The sequence below is a fragment of the Mus caroli genome, unplaced genomic scaffold (assembly GCF_978045245.1).
Source record: "Mus caroli unplaced genomic scaffold, Mus_caroli_1 scaffold_16, whole genome shotgun sequence".
Classification (NCBI taxonomy): Eukaryota; Metazoa; Chordata; class Mammalia; order Rodentia; family Muridae; genus Mus; species Mus caroli.
The window spans coordinates 68,571,063-68,595,520 of NW_028227271.1; the positions used below are offsets into that span (position 1 = coordinate 68,571,063).

The window sequence follows — 24,458 nt, forward strand, 5'->3', positions numbered from 1 at the left end:
AGGAAAGACCTTCAAAACTTTATTTTGTTCAAGTCTTTATACCAAAATGTAGGAAAACTGAATTATGCAAACTCTGAAAATCTAAAAGTTCCTTAATTTTTGATTCTCTGTCCCACTATCATAATCACAGGGCAATATTCCTGATGTAATGAACAGAGAAAAAAACAAAGCTACAGCACATGAAAAACCTCAGGGATGCTATCTAATTGATACGGCATTGTATTACTCACTAGCTGTACGTTTTGTAAACTGTTGTTATAGAAGCCCTGAACAAGAAGCAGCTTTCTGCTTAAGCTGCAATCACTTTTCTGACTATGGATCATCATTCCTTTTGTGGCAGATTTTTACAATTACTCAAAATAACCTGCAGCTTTTCTGACAACTCCTCACTTTCTCCGGCTAAAAACTGTAGGCCTTTTCTGTTGCTTCTTTAAAAGTATTACATTCAAAATGTTGCCCCTTCTCTGCCTCACCGCACAGGGTTTCCCTCGTTCTACCCATCCCATTTGCCTCTGAGAGGGTATCCCTCCTCATATCACCATACCCGAGTGGATCAAGTCTCTGCAGGATTAGACACATCCTCTCCCACTAAGGCCAGACAAGGCAGCCCTCTGCTGTATGTCTTCTGCTGCCATAGCCACTACTTATAGCATAATCAGATCCATAGTTACTACCATAGGGACTGCCTGAGTGTCCTCAACCAACACTGTCCACACAAAGGGACCCTAGTTGGATTGCTGTTGTTGACTATAACTTCGAAAATCATTATAGTTTCTACCACCACCATAGTTACTTCCACCAAAATTGCCTCCTTCATTGTAACCACCACGTCCTCCTTTACTACTATTTCCACCACCTTGGTTTCCATATCCTGGTCCACTATCATAACTTCCTTCCTATATTACTATAACCACGACCACTACCACAGTGGCCACCACCATCAATACCTCCATAAGTGCCTTTGGTGTCACCATCTTTACCACCAGATCCTCTTCTATTTCCATAATTACGGACACCACTATAGTTACTACCATCACATACTATAGTTACTCCACCACTATAAGTAGACAACCATCACAGCTGCCACCATTACGTCTTGCTTCTTTGTGAATTTCATATCATGCACCCCAATCCCACTCATCTCCCCCTTCCCTTGAAATGCCCTGTACCCTTGCAATCTGCCCCCCACAGAGAAAAAAAAATCGTGTTCTGGAAGCTGTAGTGTGTCACAGTGTGCCTCACAGTATACCCTTTTCCACACTTTTTCACTTGTTGATGTTCATCACAATGACTTGTTGGGCTGGTTCCAGGCCTCCCACTTCTGCTACTCTACCGATACGGGAACCCTACTAGGACTCCTTTTGGATATCCTGTTGTTGCTCTGTGTCATGAAGATTCTGTAGTTTTGGATCTATAGAACCAACCCCTTCATATACTCCAGCAGTTCATGGATGGGGTAGATTTTGGGGTAGGCTAATTCAAAGCCTTGGATCTGGGCCTGAGAGTTATCTGAGTTAGTCAGCCAACCAGCTCTCCTGCACCCACACCACTAGGGTGAGCTCTCCTGCCCATTCCTGGCTGGCTCATCCAATGCTGCAGCCACCAAGGGGCACATTCAGCTTTCCTGCTCTCATGCCCTCAGTACTGGCTCTCTATGCCCATGCCACCCAGGCTAGCTCTATTGTCACCACCACCGCATCTATAACCACCTCTTCTGCCACTACTGCTCCCATCTCAGCCTCCTGATCTATTAGTTTCCTCCATGACCTATAAAATGTCCACACCCACATTCATGATCTCTGTGTTCTAGATTACAACCCTTGTTTTCACTTCCCAATTACATTCATATATAGTGTGGTATTTTCTAAATGACAATTTTTTTTTTTTTTTCGAGACAGGGTTTCTCTATATAGCCCTGGCTGTCCTGGAACTCATTTTGTAGACCAGGCTGGCCTTGAACTCAGAAATCCACCTGCTTTTGCCTCCCAAGTGCTAGGATTAAAGGCGTGCACCACCACCGTCCGGCTTCTAAATGACAATTTTTATCAACTGTAGCATGACCATCAAAGTTATAAAAGCAAATCCTCTCTTTTTATCCTCATTCATTGTCTTCTCTAGGTCTCAGTCTCGCCACACTTTTTCAAGTAGCCTCTCAAATAATATTCTTCTGAGTCTTACTTTAATAACATTAGAATCATTTTCTTTACTGCTCAGTGAGCAGCAGGCTTTATAAAACCTCTTCTAGAAGCAGCTCTCTTGCAACACAAGAGCAAGCTACAACACCAAAGCCCCTGGAACATCATCACACAAACTGTAACTGTTTCTGTCCAGTTCTCAGCATGCTCTCTTAAACAGCATCTGTAGTCCCACAGCTCAGAGCAGAGCAGAGCAGAGCAGAGCAGAGCAGAGCAGAGCATCTCCTCAATTGCTCTGCTTCCTTTGCCTCATGTCCCTTCATTTTGAGACCAGACTTGCTTTTTCCAATGTTAGTTCAATATTAATAGTGATTTATGTTAAATTCTAAACTGATTATAATTAAATTCTACTTGAAAAGGTATTCATTCCAAACAATTTTAAGTAAGATTAACTGCAAAATATTAGGTAATGTGACAAATCCCCATCAAGGGCCAAAGGTCTGTGGCTGCAATGTCAACAGTCAGAGGAAAAGTGCCTTCAAGATGACGGGCTGATGCATTCTTTTCTCTAAGGGCTTCGCACTTCAACAGTGCCAAAGTCACAACAGAAATTTTTATGAATGCTTCATAGTCAGAGTAATTGACCTGGTCTAGAGAACTTCTTTCCATGGTGAAAATACATTCTTCCATAATTCTAATCAAGAAATCATTTCTAACTGGATACTCTTAATGAAACAGTTTTTAAAAATTAGCTTAACTGTCTCCAGCTTATTCTCTGAAATCTCCTGGTTTTGGATGAGGTAATCTCTCCTTTGAGGAAGCAATCTTCCTCCACAACTGCTATTTCTCTGGAGGGTAAGGTGCTCTTTGACTTGTAGTAAAATCAAGACCTTACTTCTCACATACACTCTCACTGACAGCATGCTAGTAGGTAATATATCGGAAGGTCACTAATTTTACAGAGTCTAGATGACCTGGAAATAGAATATATAAAGTTAAAAACGTTACTATTATGAAACATAGAATGGAGCCAATGAAAGGCATTGTGATGCTACACACAAAAATGCTAACCAGAATGACTTCAGTGTGAGAGCTCCAACAGCACACATTATTAATACAAATAAATGCTCTCAGGAGAAAAGTCATCTACCACTATTTAGAACATAAAGTAGACAGCAGTATAACACTCTCATAATTATTACATATGGACAGAATTAAAGTTACATAAACAAAACAAAACAAGGCTTGATTTGCAAAAGCACTGGAGTGGTGTATGTCTTCCTTTCACTAGTGTTTGAATGTTATCCAGTGAGAAAAGGAAGGGAGTAGACCAGAAACTAAGGCAGCAGGCACTAAGGCTGACCATGAGGAAGACCAGAAAGTGAGACGGTGAAAGGAAAGAACAGCAAGGCTCACTGCACATGCAGGGCTTCATGGCACCCGCGGCCTCACGGCATCCGGGCTCGTGGCACACACTTACTGCCCAGGAGAGGGCCCCGACTGAGGCTTCCATTCTTTAACTTTCACAAAAGCATAAGCACAGAGGTTTAGCAGGGCAAGTAAACCAGGAAACATGCTGAATATTTGCTGGAGTTATTTTTCTTTAAATTTATAAACACACCAAGCAGGCAAATACCAGAAATGGGCATAATCTGGAATTATAATGTGGACTAAGAAGTTCTGGAGACATGATTCAGAATACCTGAAGCCTATGGCTTCTGAAGCTCATTGTGACCAATGTCACCTCATGGGGCAATGCCAGCTCTCTGAACTTGGTTGGCCATTTTTGCCTAGTGTCTTCAGGTTATCTCTTAAAGTTAAAAAAAAAATCTTTAAAGATGAACATATTTGAAAACTTTTATTTTAGATGTAGACAGTTCCATTTATATAATCTTCCTTTTCCTGCCCTAGGTTTATCTTCACAATGTTAAGTAGTTCATCAAGATACTGAGCTATTTCCCTCTGTGTTTTGGGGTTCTGGATAATAGATTTTTTTTGATTGATTTCATTCATTATTTTTATTTACAATTCGGGAACAGGTTCTTCTGCAAGGGTTTTTAGGCTATGATATGAGTGAAGCAGCCATGGTGAGCTTTACTTCCTTTGGTTTACAATTCAGGCACACACCAGTATTAGAGATCCATACGAGCCGAGTGAAGAGGCACAGGAGAAGAGAGTCCCTCTCATCTGGCTCTCTGTTACCTTTGGTCATCTGTCGTATTTTGATTGTTGTTTAGGACGATTCTCCACAGATCTGAGGACACCAGTTTCTTCTGGTCATGTACAAGGTTGATATCTGGCAACTGTAATTCACAAACTTTGCTTTCAGACAGACTGAATTCTTGAAATGCAACAAAAACCTTCTGGAGTTCATCCCAATATTCCAAACTACAAGGGACCTATAGGAAAATAAGAAACAATCAGAAACTATGGGACTGGAGAGATGGTTCAGAGCTCTTGCAGGGGAAACAGGTTTGGCCTACAGCACCAAGATGGTGGCAGCTCACAGCTGTCTGTAGCTCTAATTCTAGGAGATATGTCTTTTGACCTTCGAGGGCACCACACATGAACATGATGCATAGTCACACATGCCGGCAAAATACCCATACACATAAAATAAATAAATGAAAGTTAATAAATCCATAAGTTAAACTATACTGTGTACTTGTTGAAATATTAAACCGAAAGAAGTTATATATAGCACTATGACTTGATAGGAAGACAGAGAGGTATGAAAGGTAATGAATGCTTCAGGAGCTGCTTCCCAGGTACAGGAATCCTGTTTACTCTCCAAGGATCATTAAAAAAAGACTCAGGGGGCTGGTGAGATGGCTCAGTGGGTAAGAGCACCCGACTGCTCTTACGAAGGTCCAGAGTTCAAATCCCAGCAACCACATGGTGGCTCACAACCACCCGAAATGTCTTCTGGTGTGTCTGAAGACAGCTACAATGTACTTACATATAATAAATAAAAAAAAAAAAAAAAAAAAGACTCAGTAGTCAAAACACCCACAGTCTTCTTATAGAGGAAAAATAATGGAGAATAAGCTGTCTACTTTTTAGTATCTAAAAGACAAGGCTGGAGTCTTGTCTATATACATTGAAGGAACAGTGAGAGGCAAGAACTGATTGAAGGTCCTCTGTAGCAAGAGTACACTTTCAGACAAGCAGTGGGAAGACGGAAACCACAAAGAGACCACAATTGCTCACACAAAAGAAAATTTAGGATAAACCAGAGAAGCTTAAAAGTGAAAGCATGAAAGAAAGCTGCTAATTTTGATTTTGAAAGAACAAAGTATTGCTATATATGCAACAAAACCTAGGAGTTAGAAAAAAAGTCACTGATAAAATCAAATATAAAAAAGTGCTAAGACAGGCAAGACAATGACAGACGAGGGACTGCTGGTTCAGATAGGGGAGAGCTCTTAAAAACCAAGTGGGGAGCATATGGAGGAACACATATCTGCTTTAGAGAGGTACGGCAGTCTAGCTCCACATGCCGCAGCTGTGCCCAAGGTCTCCTCAGTACAGCATGTCCCCAGGGGCTTCCTGCATGGCCCTTGGTAGAAGGCAAGGGGAATCTAGTGCAAACGTGATGTTCACCTTGGTCGCTGGGCTGTCTGTAATGCTGTCATGACTCTGATCTAGGAGTCTTATGCTTTCCACAGTACTCAAGTAACACTTACCAGCTTTCATAGGGCTAAAGCACAGATCCTAACAGCCACTATTTCACAGAACAAATAAAATTGTCCAGTAGACATGAAAAGCCACCATTACTAATACTTAACAAATGTGAATTTAAGCAAATATATAAGAATGACATTAATATTAATCAATGTATTTATTAATTAATATATGCATTAACATGGCAGCTTAAGATTGATAGCTCAGCTTTTTGCACAGGTATGTGAAAAACCCCACATTCCTAGGTACTGTGAATAAGTGCTTATTTTTGTTACTTAGATTATATCTAAGGCTTTGTTTTACTGTGACTGTAAATTCAAGAGGGCATGTGTGTCTCTCTTATGTATTTTATATGTTTATATATGTACTTCAAGAGTATTAGTCGGAAAAGTGGAAACAACTTAAACATCTGTTAGTGGGAACTGCTTAGATTTACAGAGTGGATTAACACACAATGGTCAAAATGAATGACAAATACCATATAACAAAAGATACACAGGATATGTTATTAAACTTAAAATTTCGTTTTAAAATGACATGTGGTAAATCCTATTTGTCTTAAAAAGGACTCTGCTAAGATGTGCTTCATATTTGGAAGCATTCCCTTGCTGCCCTTCTCAGAGCTGGAACTACTTTTTGTGTCACCTCTATTCCCAGTATATGACTCCAACATATAGCATCAGACCCCTTAAGTTCTTACATATTAGACTATACTAGACTGAGACCCCAACATGAAGAAAGGGCATATTATTTTAAAATTTTTCTGTAGCATTTAAAGCAGTTTTGAGGCCATAATAAGATCTGGGAAAAAAAAAAAAGCTTCCAAATCCAAAGTAAACCTTCCTTCCTTCCTAATTTTACTCTTACCTAAAATGTGAAGGACAGAGATCAATATCAAGTGCTTTTCTTAAACACTCTTAAAATTATTTTTTGAGACAGCATATTTCACTGAATCTGATTGGTTAGATCATCCGGCCAGCATGCTGCAGGGATTCTCCTGTCTTTGCTTTCAGCACAGGGATTAGAGATGAGAGTGGCTGCACTGGCTTTTACTTAGTGCTGGGGATGTGAACTCAGGTCCTCAGGCTCAGTCAGTGTCTTACGATGACTTATGCTATAATGAAACACCATGACCAAAAGCAACTTGGCAGAGGGAGGGTTTATTTGGCTTACACTTCCATATTGTAGCCTATCATTGAAGGAAGCCTGGACAGACTCAGACTGATACAAGGCAGGAACTGGGAGGCAGGAGCTGATGCAGAGACCATGGAGGGATGCTGCTTACTGGCTTGTTCCTCATGGCTTGCTTAGCCTGCTTTCTTAGACAACCCAGACCCATTAGTCTAGGATAGCACCATGATGGGCTGGGCTTTCCCCCATCAATCACTAAGTAGAAAATGCCCTCCAGACTGATCTTATGGGGGTATTTCATCAACTGAGGGTCCGTTCTTTCAGATAAGTTGTGTCAAGTTGACATAAGGCTAGCCACTACAGACAGCAAATACTTAGCCCACTGAGTCACCTCTCATGCCCCATAAATACAGGATCTTGACTGTGCATGTATGAGGGTGGCGATGCTGGGTGAGGAGGACTCAAGATTCATGAGTACACTGAAGCAGATGCATGTTTGGGGAACTTAAAGTAGCATATTCATGGAAACCAGTGTTAGTTAGGCATGGTGGTGTGCACATGTAACCCCAACACTTGTAAGGTGGAGGAAGGATAATCAAAGTTCAAGGTTAAGTTCAGATAGCAGGCACATAGAGCATTTGGGGCTAACCTGTGCTAAAAGAACAAAACAAAACAATAAGAAATCAAGAAAAAAAAGACAGAAATTCTCATTTCTTGCTACTCATGGCAAGCTTGTCTACAGCTTCTTCTCTTTGCATCATTATTTCTGTATTCTCTCCAATCTGAAATACCCATTTTCTTGTTCTCGTGTCTAAACCCTTCCTGTCTATCAAAGCCCAAATCAAATGCTACCTTGCTTTGAGTCTTTTCAGAAAGCATCGAGCCTGTTGTTTAGATTAAGGAACTCACAACTAGGGGCAGAAAAAATGTGGAAATGGGGTACGTAGGAGCCTTTTGCTGAAAGGACCCTGATATAGCTGTCTCTTGTGAGGCGATGCTGGGGCCTGGCAAACACAGAAGTGGATGCTCACAGTCATCTATTGGATGGATCACAGGGCCCCCAGTGGAGAAGCTAGAGAAAGTACCCAAGGAGCTAAAGGGGTCTGCAACCCTATAGGTGGAACAACACTATGAACTAATCAGTACCCCTGGAGCTCGTGTCTCTAGCTACATATGTAGCAGAAGATGGCCTAGTCGGCCATCATTGGAAAGAGAGGCCCATTGGTCTTGCAAACTTTATATGCCTCAGTACAGGGGAGGGTATGGGGGACTTTTGGGATAGCATTTGAAATGTAAATGAAGAAAATACCTAATAAAAATAAATTTAAAAAATGAGGAGCATTAAAGAAAAACTTTGAGCTCACAACTTGTCAGGGGCCAACTCTACAGTTAACACATCTCAACTGGAATATCTCAATTTACTCAGAGAATTTTGGAAACAACAGAAAACTACTATAGAAATAGGTTCCACTACATGACAATCATGTGTTTGTCAAGATATTCAGCTATATGTCCTATTTTTATTGCTTAATGGAGAGAATTAATAAATTCACACAAAAATCTTGTTGAAAACATTTAAATTTTATGCCTATTCACATATTCACAAAAGTTAAGAATATATTTGACTTCAACACATACCTTTTGATTTATAGACAAAAAGAAATCAAGATAGAGCTAATTGGAAAGCTTTCTATTGGCCGGTTCTCGTAATGTCAGAAGGTGCAATTCAGGGAGCTGAGAGAGAAAAGGTTATCAGCAGTCTCACCTAGTTATGAAAGCTGCAATAAGAATCTGCCAGGCAAGATATGTTCTCTGGGCAATAGTGGTATAAAGTGTCAGGGCTGACCTACTGCTTTCTGATTGGATCTGAGGGTTCCTCATGGGGTGACCCACTGCTTTCTGACGGATTTGAGAATTTCTTCACAAGAGGAAGCTCATGTCTGGTTTTGTAAACTTGGTCAAGGGCTAGTGGCTGGGGAGTTGCTGAGGGGCAGACATTAATACTGTCCTGAAGATGTATGGACAGAGGGTATTTTGAGGGACACACTGTGACACACTAGAGCTTCCACTATGATGTATATACCCACACACTTTTTACTTTTTAAAAATTTCTTTTGGGAAGGGAGGTTATGAGGGCAGAGGGTGATATGAAGGGATAGGGAGATGAGTGGGATTGGGGTACATGATATGAAACTACCAAGGAATCAATAAAAAGTTTTAAAAAAGAAAGCTATAAACCTGTCTAGTTAAATAGTCATTCTGCCAAACAGCCTTCTAAACACTATGTAAATATACATGTTGTATTCAGCCTTTACCAGAGAGGCGTCTTAGTATAGTAACAGCGATGAATAAGAAAAAAACCTGTCATAACTGGCCAAAGTGCTGAGAATCAGCAATGCTGGAGTGCTCGGTCCTGGCAGAGACATCAACAGAAGCAGAAAGAGTCAGAGGATAGGGATGTGTGCACAGCACAGCTGCGGTGCCCATCAACCCAGCACGGCTATGGTTACCTGTACAACACTATACAAGATGGGGTCTGCTGGCACTTCATCAGTGCAGAAGGCCCCAGTCCAGCTTGTGGGACTATTGGCAGTTAATGGCTGCTAGTGTAAGAAGTGTCATTTTGTCAGGGGTGTAGCCACTGCCAAGTTGCCCACACTCCAGTAAATAATCTCTCAGCCATGTTCATATAAGCAACTATAATTAAACTCGGTGGCTTTTAAACAAAATGAAGACAAACACAGGAGATATTCTTGGAATAAGAAAGGGTTCAGCAGGAAAGAAAGGATATGAAAGGGAAGGGTGACACAAGGTTCACTACACACATATATGAAGATGAACAGAGATGAGCAGGTGTATTTACTTCAGTGCACTGAAGCAGAAGTTAGTATGCATTGTTTGTGTTCTAAAGATAATTTTACTCAGTGTTCCAAGCACCAACTCAACAATTTATTGATAGAAGAAAACTCTATAGATGGCCATTTTTATACTATCATTTCATTCTAACATTCGAAACAGAAAAACCTCACTAGTGTTCCACGTGGGGAAATCCTGGTCCTGGGTATCTTCAGAGGTGTCATAATGTCTCATCAGGACTTTCTTTTTTTTAAACTATCTTATTTTATATTTATAATTTTTTCTCTCTTTTCACCCTATAGGTCCTTTGGGTATATATTACAGCTCCCAATTTAGTGTTTTTTATGAGATCCTAGAGTGTCCGATGAGTGGGTCTCTGCATCTGTATCCTGTGCCTTTTGTGGGCTCCTTTTCTTCTGTTTGCTTTGCCTTATTCTGATGTGTTAGTTTTTGTTTTATCTTATATTATATTTTATTATTTATCTTTTTGAAGCCTGTTTTCTTTTTCAACAGACCAAAATGAGAGACCAAAGGGAGGGGGGTGAATCCAGATGGGAAGGAGGTGAGGAAGAAGGGGAGGAGCAGAGGGAGAGGAAACCATATCAGTATATATTCTGAGATTAAAAAATCTATTTTCAATAAAAGGGGAAAATAATCCTGGTCCTGACAATAAACCACAGCTTTTGGGCAACATAATGAGTATAAAGCTACACATCCCTAATTTGCAAAATGAAGCTAATAAAACTAAATTGTTTTTAAGCCAAAGTAAGGATTTAATTTTATCTTAATGCCATTTGGAGGACATAGAAATGATGCAGTAAAGTTTACATTTCTAAAAGATTCTAGATAATATAGAAAATGAATTTAAGTGGTAAGTATGGCAGGAAGGCAACCCATTAGGAGATTTAAGGTCAAGATATTAGAGACTGGGTTAGCAGGGGATGTACCTGGGACCTAACAGTCAGTCTGGACTGCTCAGATACGAGGGTGACGCCATGCCAAGGTGGCCTGAGCAACTGCATAGTGCTGATGGCATCCACTGGGATGGGGCAGGCAATTTGCCTCTGGAGATGGTATTTGTGGTATTGTGGGTCAGAGGAAGGGCAATCATGAGTTCTTCTCTGGACAAACTCAAGTGACAACAATAAGCCACTCTAGTAGAAACAGTGAGGAGCTGGATATTGCAGAGACTGCAAGGGGTTTTAACTGTGTTGATGCACAACTTACTCCAGGGTCATCCTGCCTTACCATCAGGGGCTTATTATGGAAGCTTAGTAACTAGTGAGGTTTGGGTTATTTATTTGCAAGAGGGTTCTTTTAGTGATGAGTTAGGAATGTAGAGTGGCTAGGAATCTAAAATAGGGAGCTGACTGGAGGATAGAGAGGGATAGATACAGATCAGTCTTTAGACAGGAAGGGATAAATCTCAGTTTAGATAGTGACCATGGAGGAGGGAAAGCAAGGGCTCTGTTGCAACTAAGTCTCGACGTACAAGAGATAGGGTCAATGGCTAAGGTTTTAAAAGAAATCCATAGCTACTTCTTTCAGACTTTTTTGTATGCCATGTTCTTGGATTAATATTCTTAAGGAACTGTTAAGCTGCTTAGAGGCTTGCATATAGCATATCATGAGCAATGTTTTCAAATGGTTTCAGACAGCTGGGGTATAGCTCTTGCTTAGTGTGAGAGGGGCTCTGGCTCACCCTCCTGTACTACTCACGCCCCTAGTTAATGAACAGAGTTAGCTGGCAAGGAGATAACAGCGTAAGCTCTATGCTGTGCTATTCTACATCACTTGCGTGTACCAGTTCTTTCATTTAGAGGAGTGTGCAAGGGCCCATTTGTAAACAAGCCCACTTTCGGCTCACTCAGTTCCTTTGTCTCTCAGTTAAAGCTGACGTTCCCCAGCTAGTTTCTAGACAAGTAGTGACATAACAAAACTAACAATTGAACATGGTCACATTGTTCTTACAGCTTCATCTGGTAGCAATGAATTATTCCCAAGGGAGAGTTGGCTCCATTCTGTGTCATCTATTTAAAATAACTTTAGTATGAGCTTTTAGATTTGAAAGAGACCATGTGAATGATTTTTAGTTATATATCTATAACTAAGGATTTATTACTAATGCCTGTAGTGAATAACTTGAAAGAAAGATGACTATTCCAAGAAAGGTTGGTTGCCAAAAAATAGTTTAGAGAGCCTGAGTATCTAGTACTGAGTCATGGGAAGTGGGAACAAGTAAATTGGTTTCCCTGGAAGACATTCCACATGGAGCACATGGTACATTTCAAATGACTGTCAAGATTATATTTTTTTTATTACATTTTGTTTTCCTATTCACTATTTGACAGGACCTAAAAATTAGCCAGCCATACATAATAAACTGCACTCTAAGCATATGTGGCCTTTGCATATGAATATATTTTACGCTGTACATTTGCCAGTTGGTAAAAGCACATCTATTTATGCAGTTAAAATGTTATTTCACAATTTGTTTCCACTTGATGGCTAATTTGGGAAGATTTGCATGTGTGTTGGCCATTTAAAAATATTTTTGGTACAAAGAATATTCTGGCACTTAATTTGTTTTTATTACTTACTAGTGCTGCCAAGACTATTAGCAGTTACAAATTCCCTGTCTGTCCTCGTGATGAACGGCTCCCACTTCTTGGTGCAGTGGCTGCTGAAGTGAGGCAATTACCCCTTTGTGGACTTAGGCAAAGGGGGCAAAGGGAGCAAAGGGACTGTCTTTCCTGTACACCTGTGCTGCTAGAAGGAAGAGACTTAACAACTCAAGTACATGCCTCTGCCTCCATTGTCCATTCCTTTGTCCTACCACAAAACAGATAAGCTTAAAGAATACACAGGACTGGTTAGTGAGTATGAAGGCCTTATTTTTCCACTCCTGGTTCAGGTCCTGATGCTCGCTCATGGATGTTTTGTTACTTTCCTCGCTTTCCGGCTTTCAGTGTATGTGGGCATGTGTGCGTGGAAGTGTGGAGGTCAGAGTGAGCTCTCTCCTAATCTGTGGAATCTGGGAAGGGAACTTAAGGTTGTCCCACCTGTGCTAAGGCACTTCTATGTACCTTGCCGTTTCTGTTTCTTAGTATTAGCTTAGTGAGGAAAATATTTCCATTTTTCACATAAGCTAATTGTGGCTGGTATCAGGGAACTTGCTCAGAGATGCACAGTCAGTGGCTATAAAAACTGTGCTCATTCATTATTTAAAGAAGAAAAATTTTATGTGTCATTTGCCATTTACAGTTCCTTTTTGTTCTGTACTTTGAATTTCACAATACATATCTACTTAGATTAAATCCACTCCACTACCATGGCCCCCAGCATCATGTGCATTCTCTTTCTTGAATCCACTGTGTACACTCAGCACCTGATGCAGTCTGTTTGTGAGTGACTGTAGGACTGCTTACTGGAGCATTTACCTTTCATGAGCTGCATCTGTGAAGAAAACTGACCCTCCCTCCCCGAATAGCCATCAATGATGAACAGCTTTTCAGCTAAGGATGAGATTTCATGAACCCATCCCTGCCCATGATGTGTGTTTGGATGGTTTGCCCTTGTGCAGGTCTTGTACATACAGTCACAGTCATTAATATTCTTATGAACTTTGTTTTTCAAAAAGTAGATTCTTTGGAAGCAAAATGAATGTACAATACTTATTCAGCTTTGTCATTTCCCCAGATACTTAAACTTTACCCAGGCAGGCAGTTTTAATTCAAAGTGTTCTTTCAACACTTTGAATGTATTCTCCTGCTTCTTAGCACTTTGGTATTTGATAAGAAATCAGATGTTAATCTTAACGACTGTCTATATATGTAACGAGCTGCTTCTCTGGTTGCTTCTAGGATATTTTGTCTACATGGCTCTAGGCATATTCACTGGCAGTTCAACAAGCCTCTTAGATCATATAGGCTTGTGTCAATCAGGCTTCATTTAATCAGGCATCTTTGCTTCCCTTTTCCCTCTTGCCCCGGACTCGCTCTCTCCAAGTGTTAGCACACGTGATGGTTTGCCTCAGGTGTTTGATCTGTTCCTTCTTTTCACCTCATGTTATGGAGATACTCAAAACACATCTCCAGTCATCAAGTCTTTCTAAGCCAGCTGAAGTCTGCCATGCAGCCCTTCTACTAAATGTATTTACTAATTAGATTTTCCAATTCAAGAATTTCTGTTTGTTCTAATTTTTTCACAAGTTAAGCCTTTCCAATATGAAATCCTAAAATACTCTGAAATTGAGAACTGTTTTGTGGTTGAAGTGCTGGCAGAACAGAAAACCCTTTAAGTAATTATGTGATAGGTGCAGTCAGAGCACAGGGCACACACAGCACACAGTTAGTAAATATATTGTAGGACGTTATCTCCGGGCCACAAGTATATAAAATATACATGATTTTCATATTTAAGTGTGGGTCACATTTCCAATATACTTCATTTATATTCAAATAATACACAGCCCCCCAAATCTGAAATCCTTCTTACCCTAAACATTTCAGACAAGAAATGTTATATTTATATTTCCCTTTCTGAGTATTACCTATCTGGTGAGCCATCATTCTTCTTTCTCCTTTTATTTCTTCAGACATACCTACTGCTTGCACACTTTAAGGAGATGGCTTGTGTCTGACCCGTGGATGGAGAGAGTTCAGTGTGAGCATGAGGGCCTCCCATGTCCCAGCACTGCATGAAAGCAGGAAGGTGCTGCTGTTTATCAGCTCAGTCCCAGGAGGCAAAGACAGTCTGGTCTCCTCTTTGCCCCGCCCACCAATGACAATCCTGCCTCAAGTGTTCATTGAGGGTTCCTCAGAGTACCATTTCTACTGACTGCCTTCACCTCCAGTCTGTGGACATACTTCCTTATCTCTGCATTTCTCAGGAGCTTTTGCTGAAAGCTTGGTATTTTAGTATTTTAAATTGTAATAAACAATACCAACTGTGAGAATCTGATCTGGCCCTTCCACACGGCCTCTGTCATTCCTAGTGCATCAGTGCTTGCTGCTAGTTATGAACCAGACTTGTGAGCTTTGCAGTCTGCCAGCATTGGGATGATTTTGTCCCTGTAAAGTTTCACATAGGGTAACCTTGGTCCTCAGTATGATGCTATAAAACTGCTGAATTTTCAAAACCTGGAGCATGGTCCTTAGGTCACTGGAGTGTCTTCAGAAGGATAAAGTTGTTAGGAAAACCTATCCTGGCCTCCACTCTCTCTTGAATGTCTGTATTCAGACTTGAGCTCTCACCATACCTGAATAAATGCCACTATTATGCTCTTGAGCCTCCAAAACTGTGTTCTGAGTAAAAACTGTTATTTCTAAAAATGGTCTGCCTTTGTTGTTTTGTTTCAATAATGGAAATCTTACTAATACAGTTGTGCAGCCATTAGAGTCTCGGCTTGGTAAGCTCAGTGGTTACTTCATGATTAAGCAGACATTTCCTGAAAGACTGGGTACCAATAAGCTTCTAGTTGTTTAAGGCACCTTGAACCTTCTTGGTCATACTGTCCATTCCACCTTAGCCTCCACTTCCTTATACAGAGCCTCATGGATCCAGGTTAGAACTTGGGTTCTTATCAAGTCGTTCCTGATTATACACACAGTCCCGAGCATGAGAACAGACCTATGCAAGAGGAAATACAGCACTGACAACTCCATGGAGCTCTTATTACCTAGACTTTCCTCTTAAAGTTTCTGATGAGTTTACTGTTTATTCTGCCTTTCACTGATTAAAGTAACTTCAAAATTAACCAATTATCTCTAGTTGTTTTTGATGTATATCCCCAGGGGTGGGTGGAGCTGCTTTTTGTACAGGAAGTTCCTATAACTTGGATAGAATATCTGTTGTCCAACTCTTACTTTGATAACAACTATTATTTTTGCATAAAAATACATAAGTGTATACACTGCATTTATGACAGCATAACGGTGGTGGTAAGACCAAATCTTAACAGAGAACACTAGGAAGACAAGAGAAGCAGGTAAGCAATGGCTGAGGAGAGAAAGCAGACAGACTGGGGCTGAGATCTGAGCCCAAGATGACTTTCCCAGTGGTCCAGAGGTGAAGTATTTATAGAAACACGATGAGCACACAGCAGCAGAAATGTTGAAATGTTATTAAGTTAAGACAAGTTTTGCTCCTAGGCATATGTAGTCATAAATGTGTTTGGGTTTACTTGTCTCTTTGAAAATAAAGACTATTTCTTACATGCAGTTATTTATAATGCAGAAGGAGACATAGTAATCACATAGAATAATGAAAACTGAGCATAGTTTTTAATTGGTAATAAGAATGTATTTTGACCACAAAACAGCTTATTTTGTTAACAACTTCATTGTAAACATCTACCATTCAGTGATATAAAATGTAAATGTTTTTAATGTTTAATGCTCCTGCTTATTTTTTTACATGTATCTGCCTTTTAGTTTTTTTTTTTTTTTTTTTTTTTGTTTAAGAATGAAAAGCTTTTTATATAGCTTCACCTAATGGAAGTCACATGGGTATGGATATGGAAACACACACATACACACACACACACCCTTATAATATTGGAAACAGTTGAGAAACCACAAGTATTCAAATGCAGGAAATGATGATTTTATAACATTTTAATATGATCTACTCTTGGGAAACAAAGTTAAGCAAACTCTATTTCTGCACAGGAAGCATTCCGGCATGCAGTTGTGCTGCGCCGTGGTGTGGGCACAGCTGTAGTCTTCACCTGTAATGCCCCACTGGTATTGTGGCTTATGCACTGCATCAAGACTCCCTTCCTGTCCGGAAAACCTCTAAGTACAAACAAAACTCTAAGTCCAGATTTTATTTTCCCTTGGTATCAGAATATGGTAATTTAAGAGCCCTGAGAAATACTTCTTAGTGTTTAAAAGGAAATGTGTAACATTCTTTTATTAGAATCTCTGTTTGAGTTGGTTTTTCAGAAAACTTAACATATGACCCAGTTATCTTATCAATTTATCAAGCTACCAGGTTTCAAGCAAATGCAGGTGTATAATATGACATCTTTCAAGATCATATTTTTCCCAAAAGAAGAGTGATACTGATATATTAAAAACTCCTGGGGAAAATAACTTAAATACAGACAACTTTACTAAAATAGTAAAAAAATAAAATTAATGTAAACCCTAAATTCATAATATATTTTAATTTTATCTAAATATTCAAGAACTTCATTCTAAATGGTCTACTGTTCACAGCATATGTTTAAGCTCAACAATGGGCTCATTACCTTTCAGTAGAGTAAACACACTTGCCACTTCTTGATAAAGTAGCTATTAACAAATATGCCTCATCACACACAAAGTGTGTATAGCAATAATAAGCAGATTATAACATGGTTTTGTTACCGTATAGAATATACTTAATTTATTAGTATTAATTAATTGCTTCCATGACAAGAGAAAATTGGGAACCATGGTCAGGAAAGCCCCCACACTGTTCTTGACTTTGGGAAACTTGGAATTGTAATAATAAATTAGTCAATATTTTGGGTTGCCATCAAAGACTTGAAATGTGTGTTTTAAAATGTATTTTTTTCTCATGATGTACAAAGTCCAGAGCTCTCTGACATCCCTGAGATTGTCTTTATAGTCTGAGTTAGCAGGGCATCAGCACCGGTGTAAGAGATGGTGACAACAGTGCACCAGTGCTCTACAGAGATGCTGACAAACATGCACAGTAGCCTTGAGATTGCTGATTCTGATGGGAAAGATACATTATTTGTAGATAGCAGGAAGGAAAAAGAAGAAATACAAAACTACACATGCAGGACACATGCATGGCTGCACAATCCCCTCCTGAGTATAGGGCAGACTGTATGACACACAATAACAGGCAATAAGCTTGGCTGACCTCAGGCACTTTGGGGTAAACATCCTAGGAGAGTAGCTTGGCCTCATTAAAATGAACTTGTCTGCAAATTTCGAAGTTATTAGCCCCAATTCTGGTCCCTGGCTCTTTCTGCAGAGCAGTTTCCTGCTTTTACACTGCACAGGCCTTTACATGCATCAGTTTATCGCCTCAGTGTTTCCCCAATCTTCCTTCTTTGGTACTCATTACACTTCCTAGAAAAGCCAAAGCCCCAAATCTTTCTTAACCACTCCAGCTGAAAGGCATGTCTTTTTATGGACTTCAAAATCAGATACATAAATTTCCTTCTGCACTTAATAAAAGCATCTCAGGTTGTGCACACGGAAGGAACTTTTCAGGGCCTCTGGGACACATTGTATCTTTGAGGGTGCCTGGTACAGATGAGCATCAATTCCAGGTGCTGTGTCTTAATTTCTTATCAGAAACACCACAGGTTCTCACTGGCTTTACCCTGTTCATCTACAAGTCTTTATAGATCCATAGAAATTTGTGACAGCCTATAATGAATGTACAAAGTTTTAGTTTGGCTATCACTTCCGGGAAATAGACTCAATAAATTAGACAAGTCTCTTTCCTTCAAAAACCATTTAGAGATGGTTTTCGCTCACTGAGTACTACCTTGGGTATTGGAGAGCAAAACCAAGTAGCATATAACCTCTCTCCTCAAGAAGGCAAAGTGAAGGATAGAACCTGTCACACGAATAGACCCAGGGTAATATTAATCTTCTCAAGAAGGACAAATTTCCTAGTTTAGTTGGAGATATAGGATGTCATACAAGGCCTTTGTTAAAGAGTTAAGAAGTTAACATACAAAAAGAACATAAATTCAAAGATACATGATGTGCCTTGGCTATCCTTAGGGCTCATAAGACCTCCTTTACCTTAAAAGATTTCATTATGAATACAAAATGCCACTTTAAATATGACATTACATTTCAAATATCCATAAATCAAATTAGCAAGAATAACAATGTAATTAGCACATACCAATGTGAACTACCTTTGAAAAACATGGGCTATATATGTTTAAACTAAAAAATTAGTAAATATAATTTGTCATTATATATATTAAATTTTGTTCACAAAATATAAAAGTTCTTAGAATTTAAAAGTATTTCTTCAAATATAACTAAGTTAAGAGAATGAAAGTATTTATTTTGTCAAGAAAATCATATTCGTAAGTGGCTACCTAAACATTATAGCCAAGTGGAATGCAAAAGTACACACACACACACACACACACACACACACACACACACATATATACATACACACACACACCAACACACACACACACACACAAAAAGAAAGAAAAAACTCATAAATGACTTTGATAATAATCATTATTTCCTCATTTCCTGTCATAACAAATTTGCCTAAAATAATAACCTTGCAGTAGTTAGTTGCCAGTCAGTCTTAACCTGTACTTTCTTGCCTTATCACAAGAGCAGCCATGAAGCATGAAAGCAAGCTTGCTGACATCTCAGCTGACCATATCAAAGCACAGCTCTGCTCGCTTAGCTCACTTAGCTCAGGCTCCAGGTAGCTAAGAGAAAAAAGAATGCTCTCATAGCTACTTAGTTCTAATTCTTTGTTTTTGTTTTTTTTGTTGTTTTTTGTTTGTTTTGTTTTTTGGTTTTTCGAGACGGTTTCTCTGTGTAGCCCTGGCTGTCCTGGAACGCACTCTGTAGACCAGGCTGGCCTCGAACTCAGAAATCCACCTGTCTCTGCCTCCCAAGTGCTGGGATTAAAGGTGTGTGCCACCACCGCCCTGCGTAGTTCTAATTCTTAACTCTTAAACATTTATAGGGAGGCAAATTTTCTTAGTTAGAATGACTTGCAGCCCTGCCCGCTGTTATTTGGTGGTGACCAATGTCTGATCATCATGTAAAAAGAATGTGATGTGGAAAAGATGAGTTTTGGAAATGCTATTATTTAGACAATTCAATCAAATTCGTAACATCATAGGTTACAACTAAAGCTACAGATACTAAATTTGTCTTGGGGTGCAAAGCAGAGTTCAAGCAGAGCTGTTTCTGTTTTCCTAGCAGGATTCATTGAAAGTGGAAAAGGAAAGTGTGAAATAGAAAACTAATCTACACTATGGAGAGCGGTAAGAATAAAACCCAAACCCTGCCCAGCACTGGCATCTGCACAGCGCTCTGCCCAGCACTGGCATCTATACACCACTCTGCCCAGCACTGGCATCTGCACAGCGCTCTGCCCAGCACTGGCATCTGCACAGCGCTCTGCCCAGCACTGGCATCTACACACCACACCTGCACACTGCTCTGAAGTTTGCACAGAGCAACCAGGAGCCTTCTTGCTTGTCTTCCATTCCACATCCCCAAGTTTGCTGGCTCCTGGAACAAGTCACTCTTTAAAAACTGAAGCGGGGAGAAAACAAAACAAAACCAACAAAACCTCACAGGAACAAGTTTTCCCTAACATAACTGATTCATAAAAGTTTAGTATTCTATTAAAATAAATTGCATTGATCTTAGAGACTTAATAAAAAACAACAAAATGGGCCAGTGAGATAGCTAAACAGGTTGGGGTTCTTGCTGCCAAGCCTGAATACTTGAGTTTGATCCCTGAAGCCCACAACTGGAACAAAGTCCAGCAAACTCTTTGCTAATCCCCACACATGCTGTGGCCTCACATGTGCCTATCCACATAAAGATAGAGTAAACATGTAACAGAAGTCTGAACAACAATAACAGACAGGCTTACTTTTAGGATTTAAAAGTACAGACATTTTTTTACTTCTGTGTAATTATACAATACTTTGGAAGCTTTGAGTTCCATTTTAAATTATTAATACACAAAACTAATGATTTCAGATAACATCAGAACAATTTTAGTCCTGAATAAAAATACAAGATTACAGATTCTTTGACAGGTACAGTCTGGCACAGTTCTGAGGAAGTGAGAGCAGGCCTGCCCTCATGAGGACATAATACATTTGACTTTTAAAGTATGCCTCTCTAACCTCACACTTTGTACTTCAACAATACATTAAGGTTTAATAGCTTGATTTGAGTATTTAAGAAACAATTTTTTTGTGGATAAAAGCCAAATTCAATTTTTTTGTTGGTAGAATAACGTATCTATCCTAACTTCTGGCATGCATTTTTCTTTGGACTGAATCCCTGACAGACATCTGTATTTTGTAACTTTTCCTCTATTCTGGCTCCAGCCCAATAACCCCTCTCTGTTTGAATTCATTAGTGTGAGAATCCCAGGACTCAGAAGACGGGTGGGAGGTCAGACACACAGCAACTTGCTGCTCTGGACAAGATAAACTCCAAGGCTTGAAAACAAACCATTGTTGGAGACCTATAGGAACTGTCCTGTGATCATGGAATGGTGTTTGCTGCACATCATGGCTAGGTACAAAGTGAGCTGCCACAAATCTTACAGTTTTACCCCATTAAAGGGAAGCTAACACTGGAATTGATCATTTGCTTGGATCTAAGACTGGGGCTAGAAAAACACTAAATCATTAATACACTAGCATTGATTTATTTATAATAATTCAACAGTACTGTTACTGTCACTCTTGTTCAATTTGTTCTTAGTTTGAAGCTACCTTCAAACTACTGTTTTTCAGTATTTTACAGCTGATTTTTCATTAAACAACTCCCCAAATTTACATAATTGTGTTTACCTACTTGTTACATGGCCTTAGCTAACTAATCTTAAGCAAATTCCTCGTCAGGGAGACATGGAGTGCACAGCACATGGGCAAGAGTCAAGCCAGAATGCAGGTCAACTGCAAGCAAACCTTCTGCCAATACAGGGATTGCTTGCTCATTAATGCAGTAAGAATACATTACTGGATTTAAGGTCTGTGGGTTAGGGAAGGTACACAGTACGTATGACTAGATGCAACAATGGCTACTTAAAGGTGAACAGGGCTTTTATATGATGGGTCTCACTGGTCATTCCTCACATCAGTGAAAGTGAAGTGAGCAGAAACATTTCACCTCCCACTGTGATGCTATTATGAAGAATAATAGTATGCTGCCTGTGAAGCAATCTTTCATCTAATCAAGCTTCTATACCAACTGCAAGATTATAAAAATCATGATCAATAAGGAAGGAATTTAATCAGTGGTTCACAGCATAGAATATGGGATGTTCCAGGTTAAAGAATCCTCCCTCAACAAATATATAGCACAGAAGGGGACTGTTATGAATTAAAATGGATATGAGAAATGAATCTATTAATCCACCAGGCGTGGTGGTGTACATCTATAATTGCAGTACTTGGGAGAGACAGCAGTACTGCCAGGAATCTGAGCTCAGATTGGGCAACAACATAGCAGGACAAGCAAGCAAGCAAGCAGAAGAGGAAGGGAAGGAAATGGCAGGTTGAGGACATGGCTCAGGTACTAAAATGTTTACCACGCACTGGAGGACCTTAAATCAGATCCCTATGACTCACTCATGGCAGCATGAATCTGTAAACCTAGCACTGGGGGAAGTGGAGACAGGATGATAAGAGATGCTGGCCAGCCACCCTAGCCAATCAGTGAACTCTGCATTCAATGAGAGAGCCTGTCTCAAAATAGGTAGCTAAAAGCAACAGACGGAGACACCAGACTTTGACCTCTGTCCCCAACAAGTACAAACAGGCACATACATCATCCTCACCCCCACATAAACTGAACATCTCTCATCTCTGCACTGAAAACACCCTTTGATGGAAATGTCTTAGAATAGCTAAGACTCTTCTTTGCACACATAAACACACATAAATAACAAGAATAATACCCCCTCCCTTGCCAAAATTTTTAGACCAGTAGGTCTAAAATTTCTCAAAACAAAATTAGAAACGATATCAGAATGAGTTCCAATCACAGCTAGAATCAGCACACAATTCAGCTGTTTCTGTAGCATTCTGAGTATCTCAATGCTACAGTGCAGCTGATAAAGTTATGAAGAAATTGCTGCCGTGTTTAATTACTGATTTATACAAGTCTGGATAATTCAAACACTATAACACCAATATTTAGAAAACTATGTGACACACACTTTTGATTTAAATCACTTTTATATGTGTGATGATCTGTTCATCAATAATATAGGTAATGAGGTAAAAATTAAAATATTATTTCATAATTATAAAAGCAATACAATGCATTATAGAGTAGAATACAGAGTTTGAGTGGAAAAGAAAATGTGCTTGTCAAGAAAACCACAGAATCAACTACCCTGGGCTCATAGAGGATCACAGAGACTGAACCAACAACCAGGGAGCCTGCATGACTCTTCTGTGTATGTTACAGTTGTGTAGCTTGGTCTTCTTGTGGGAACACTCCTAACAGTGGGAGCTGGGGCAGTCTCTGACTCCTTTGCGTGCTTTTGGGATCCTTTTCCTTCTACTGGGTTATCTTGTTCAGCCTTAATAGAAGGGGAGGTACCCAGTCTTACTGCAACTTGATATGCCATGTTTGGTTGATGTCCATGGGAAGCCTTCCCTTTTCTGATGAGGAGCAGAGGGGGAAAGGGTTGGGGTAGGGGAGTAGGGGCGGAGGAAAGACTGGGAGGGGAAGAGGGAGGGTAAACTATGGATGCGATGTATGAGAGAATAGATTTAAAAAAATTTTTAAATGTGTTTGTGGGAAGGAGGTTGCATAGATTGATCTTATGGATTGGTAATTTTGGGGCACAGTGACAATATGTGAAGGTATATTTTGGGAAAGACATCTTCACACTCATGTCCTGAACTGGCTCAAATTCAGTAAGCCATAGTCACCCACCAGTCTATAATGTGCACATCCATCCTTGTGGTTAGAATGTATGTTTTGTCACCAGAATGCCTAAGCTAGAATCCTGGCTTTGCCCTTTACCAATGGCAAGACCTGAAGAGCTTTCTTTCATCTCTGTGAGCCTTAGCTTTCTTGTACAGAAAACAACAGTAACATCTATGATAAAGTGAGAATGAGTTTTTGTAGCACAAGCATCAAGACAGTTGTTTAGAGTTGCCAGTACAAGGTTGGCACCAAACAGGAAAACACTGAATGGGAATAGAGAACTAGCAACAAGTACAGAACGGCTTCTTCCGGGCCCGAGATGGAGGTTTGTTGACTATTTGTAAAAGTTTGTTAGTCATCACAGATACAACCCCAGCTCTCAGACAGTCCATAGTCTGAGGTTCCAGGGAAAAGACACTGCTCATCTGCAGCAAGTCCTAACCCACTATTTGCTTGCTGGATATCGTGTTTTTGTGGTCTAACAACAGTTCCCTCATTTCTGAACCCTGCATGTTCTTTGAGTATGACTTGAATTTTACATGGCTTCAATTTTAATTCAATGAGCATAGCTCTCAAACCATTTCCTAATAACTATGGCTTGTTGCTGAGTTGTCAGGTCCATCTGACCTTGTTGTAAACAGTTACCATGATCACTCCTCTGAAACTTTACATTGTAAGCATGCACTGAAGAGCTGATCTGGCCCACAGTTGACTCCTTTCCAATCTCCCATTAATGATGGCATTCTATCTTGTTAGTTATCTAGAACCGAGGCACAGTCATCTTTAATCTTCTTCTTCCATTACTGACCAAGGCTAGGCACTGAAACTCTAGATGTCTCTCACATACATGTCTTCTTTTCCATTCCAACCTCATCTTCTCCTGTATTATTTCTGAGTAACTGAAATGCACTTTGAGGGCTAGTCAGATATCTCAGTGAGTAAAGGCATCAAGCTTGCTGAGCTGAGTTTAATCGACAAGAGACTGATGGTGAGG

General features: G+C 39.8%; 1 protein-coding gene across 2 annotated transcripts in view; it reads right to left on the bottom strand.

The window, feature by feature from the left end:
- Positions 1–24,458, bottom strand: part of Vps13b (vacuolar protein sorting 13 homolog B) — a 553,787-nt gene that overhangs the window by 90,808 nt on the left and 438,521 nt on the right. For both annotated transcript variants that reach the window (XM_029469591.2, XM_021183993.3), the window contains exon 40: positions 4,338–4,534. In XM_029469591.2, the coding sequence (XP_029325451.1) occupies positions 4,338–4,534 (197 nt within the window). The remainder of the gene's footprint in view (positions 1–4,337; positions 4,535–24,458) is intronic.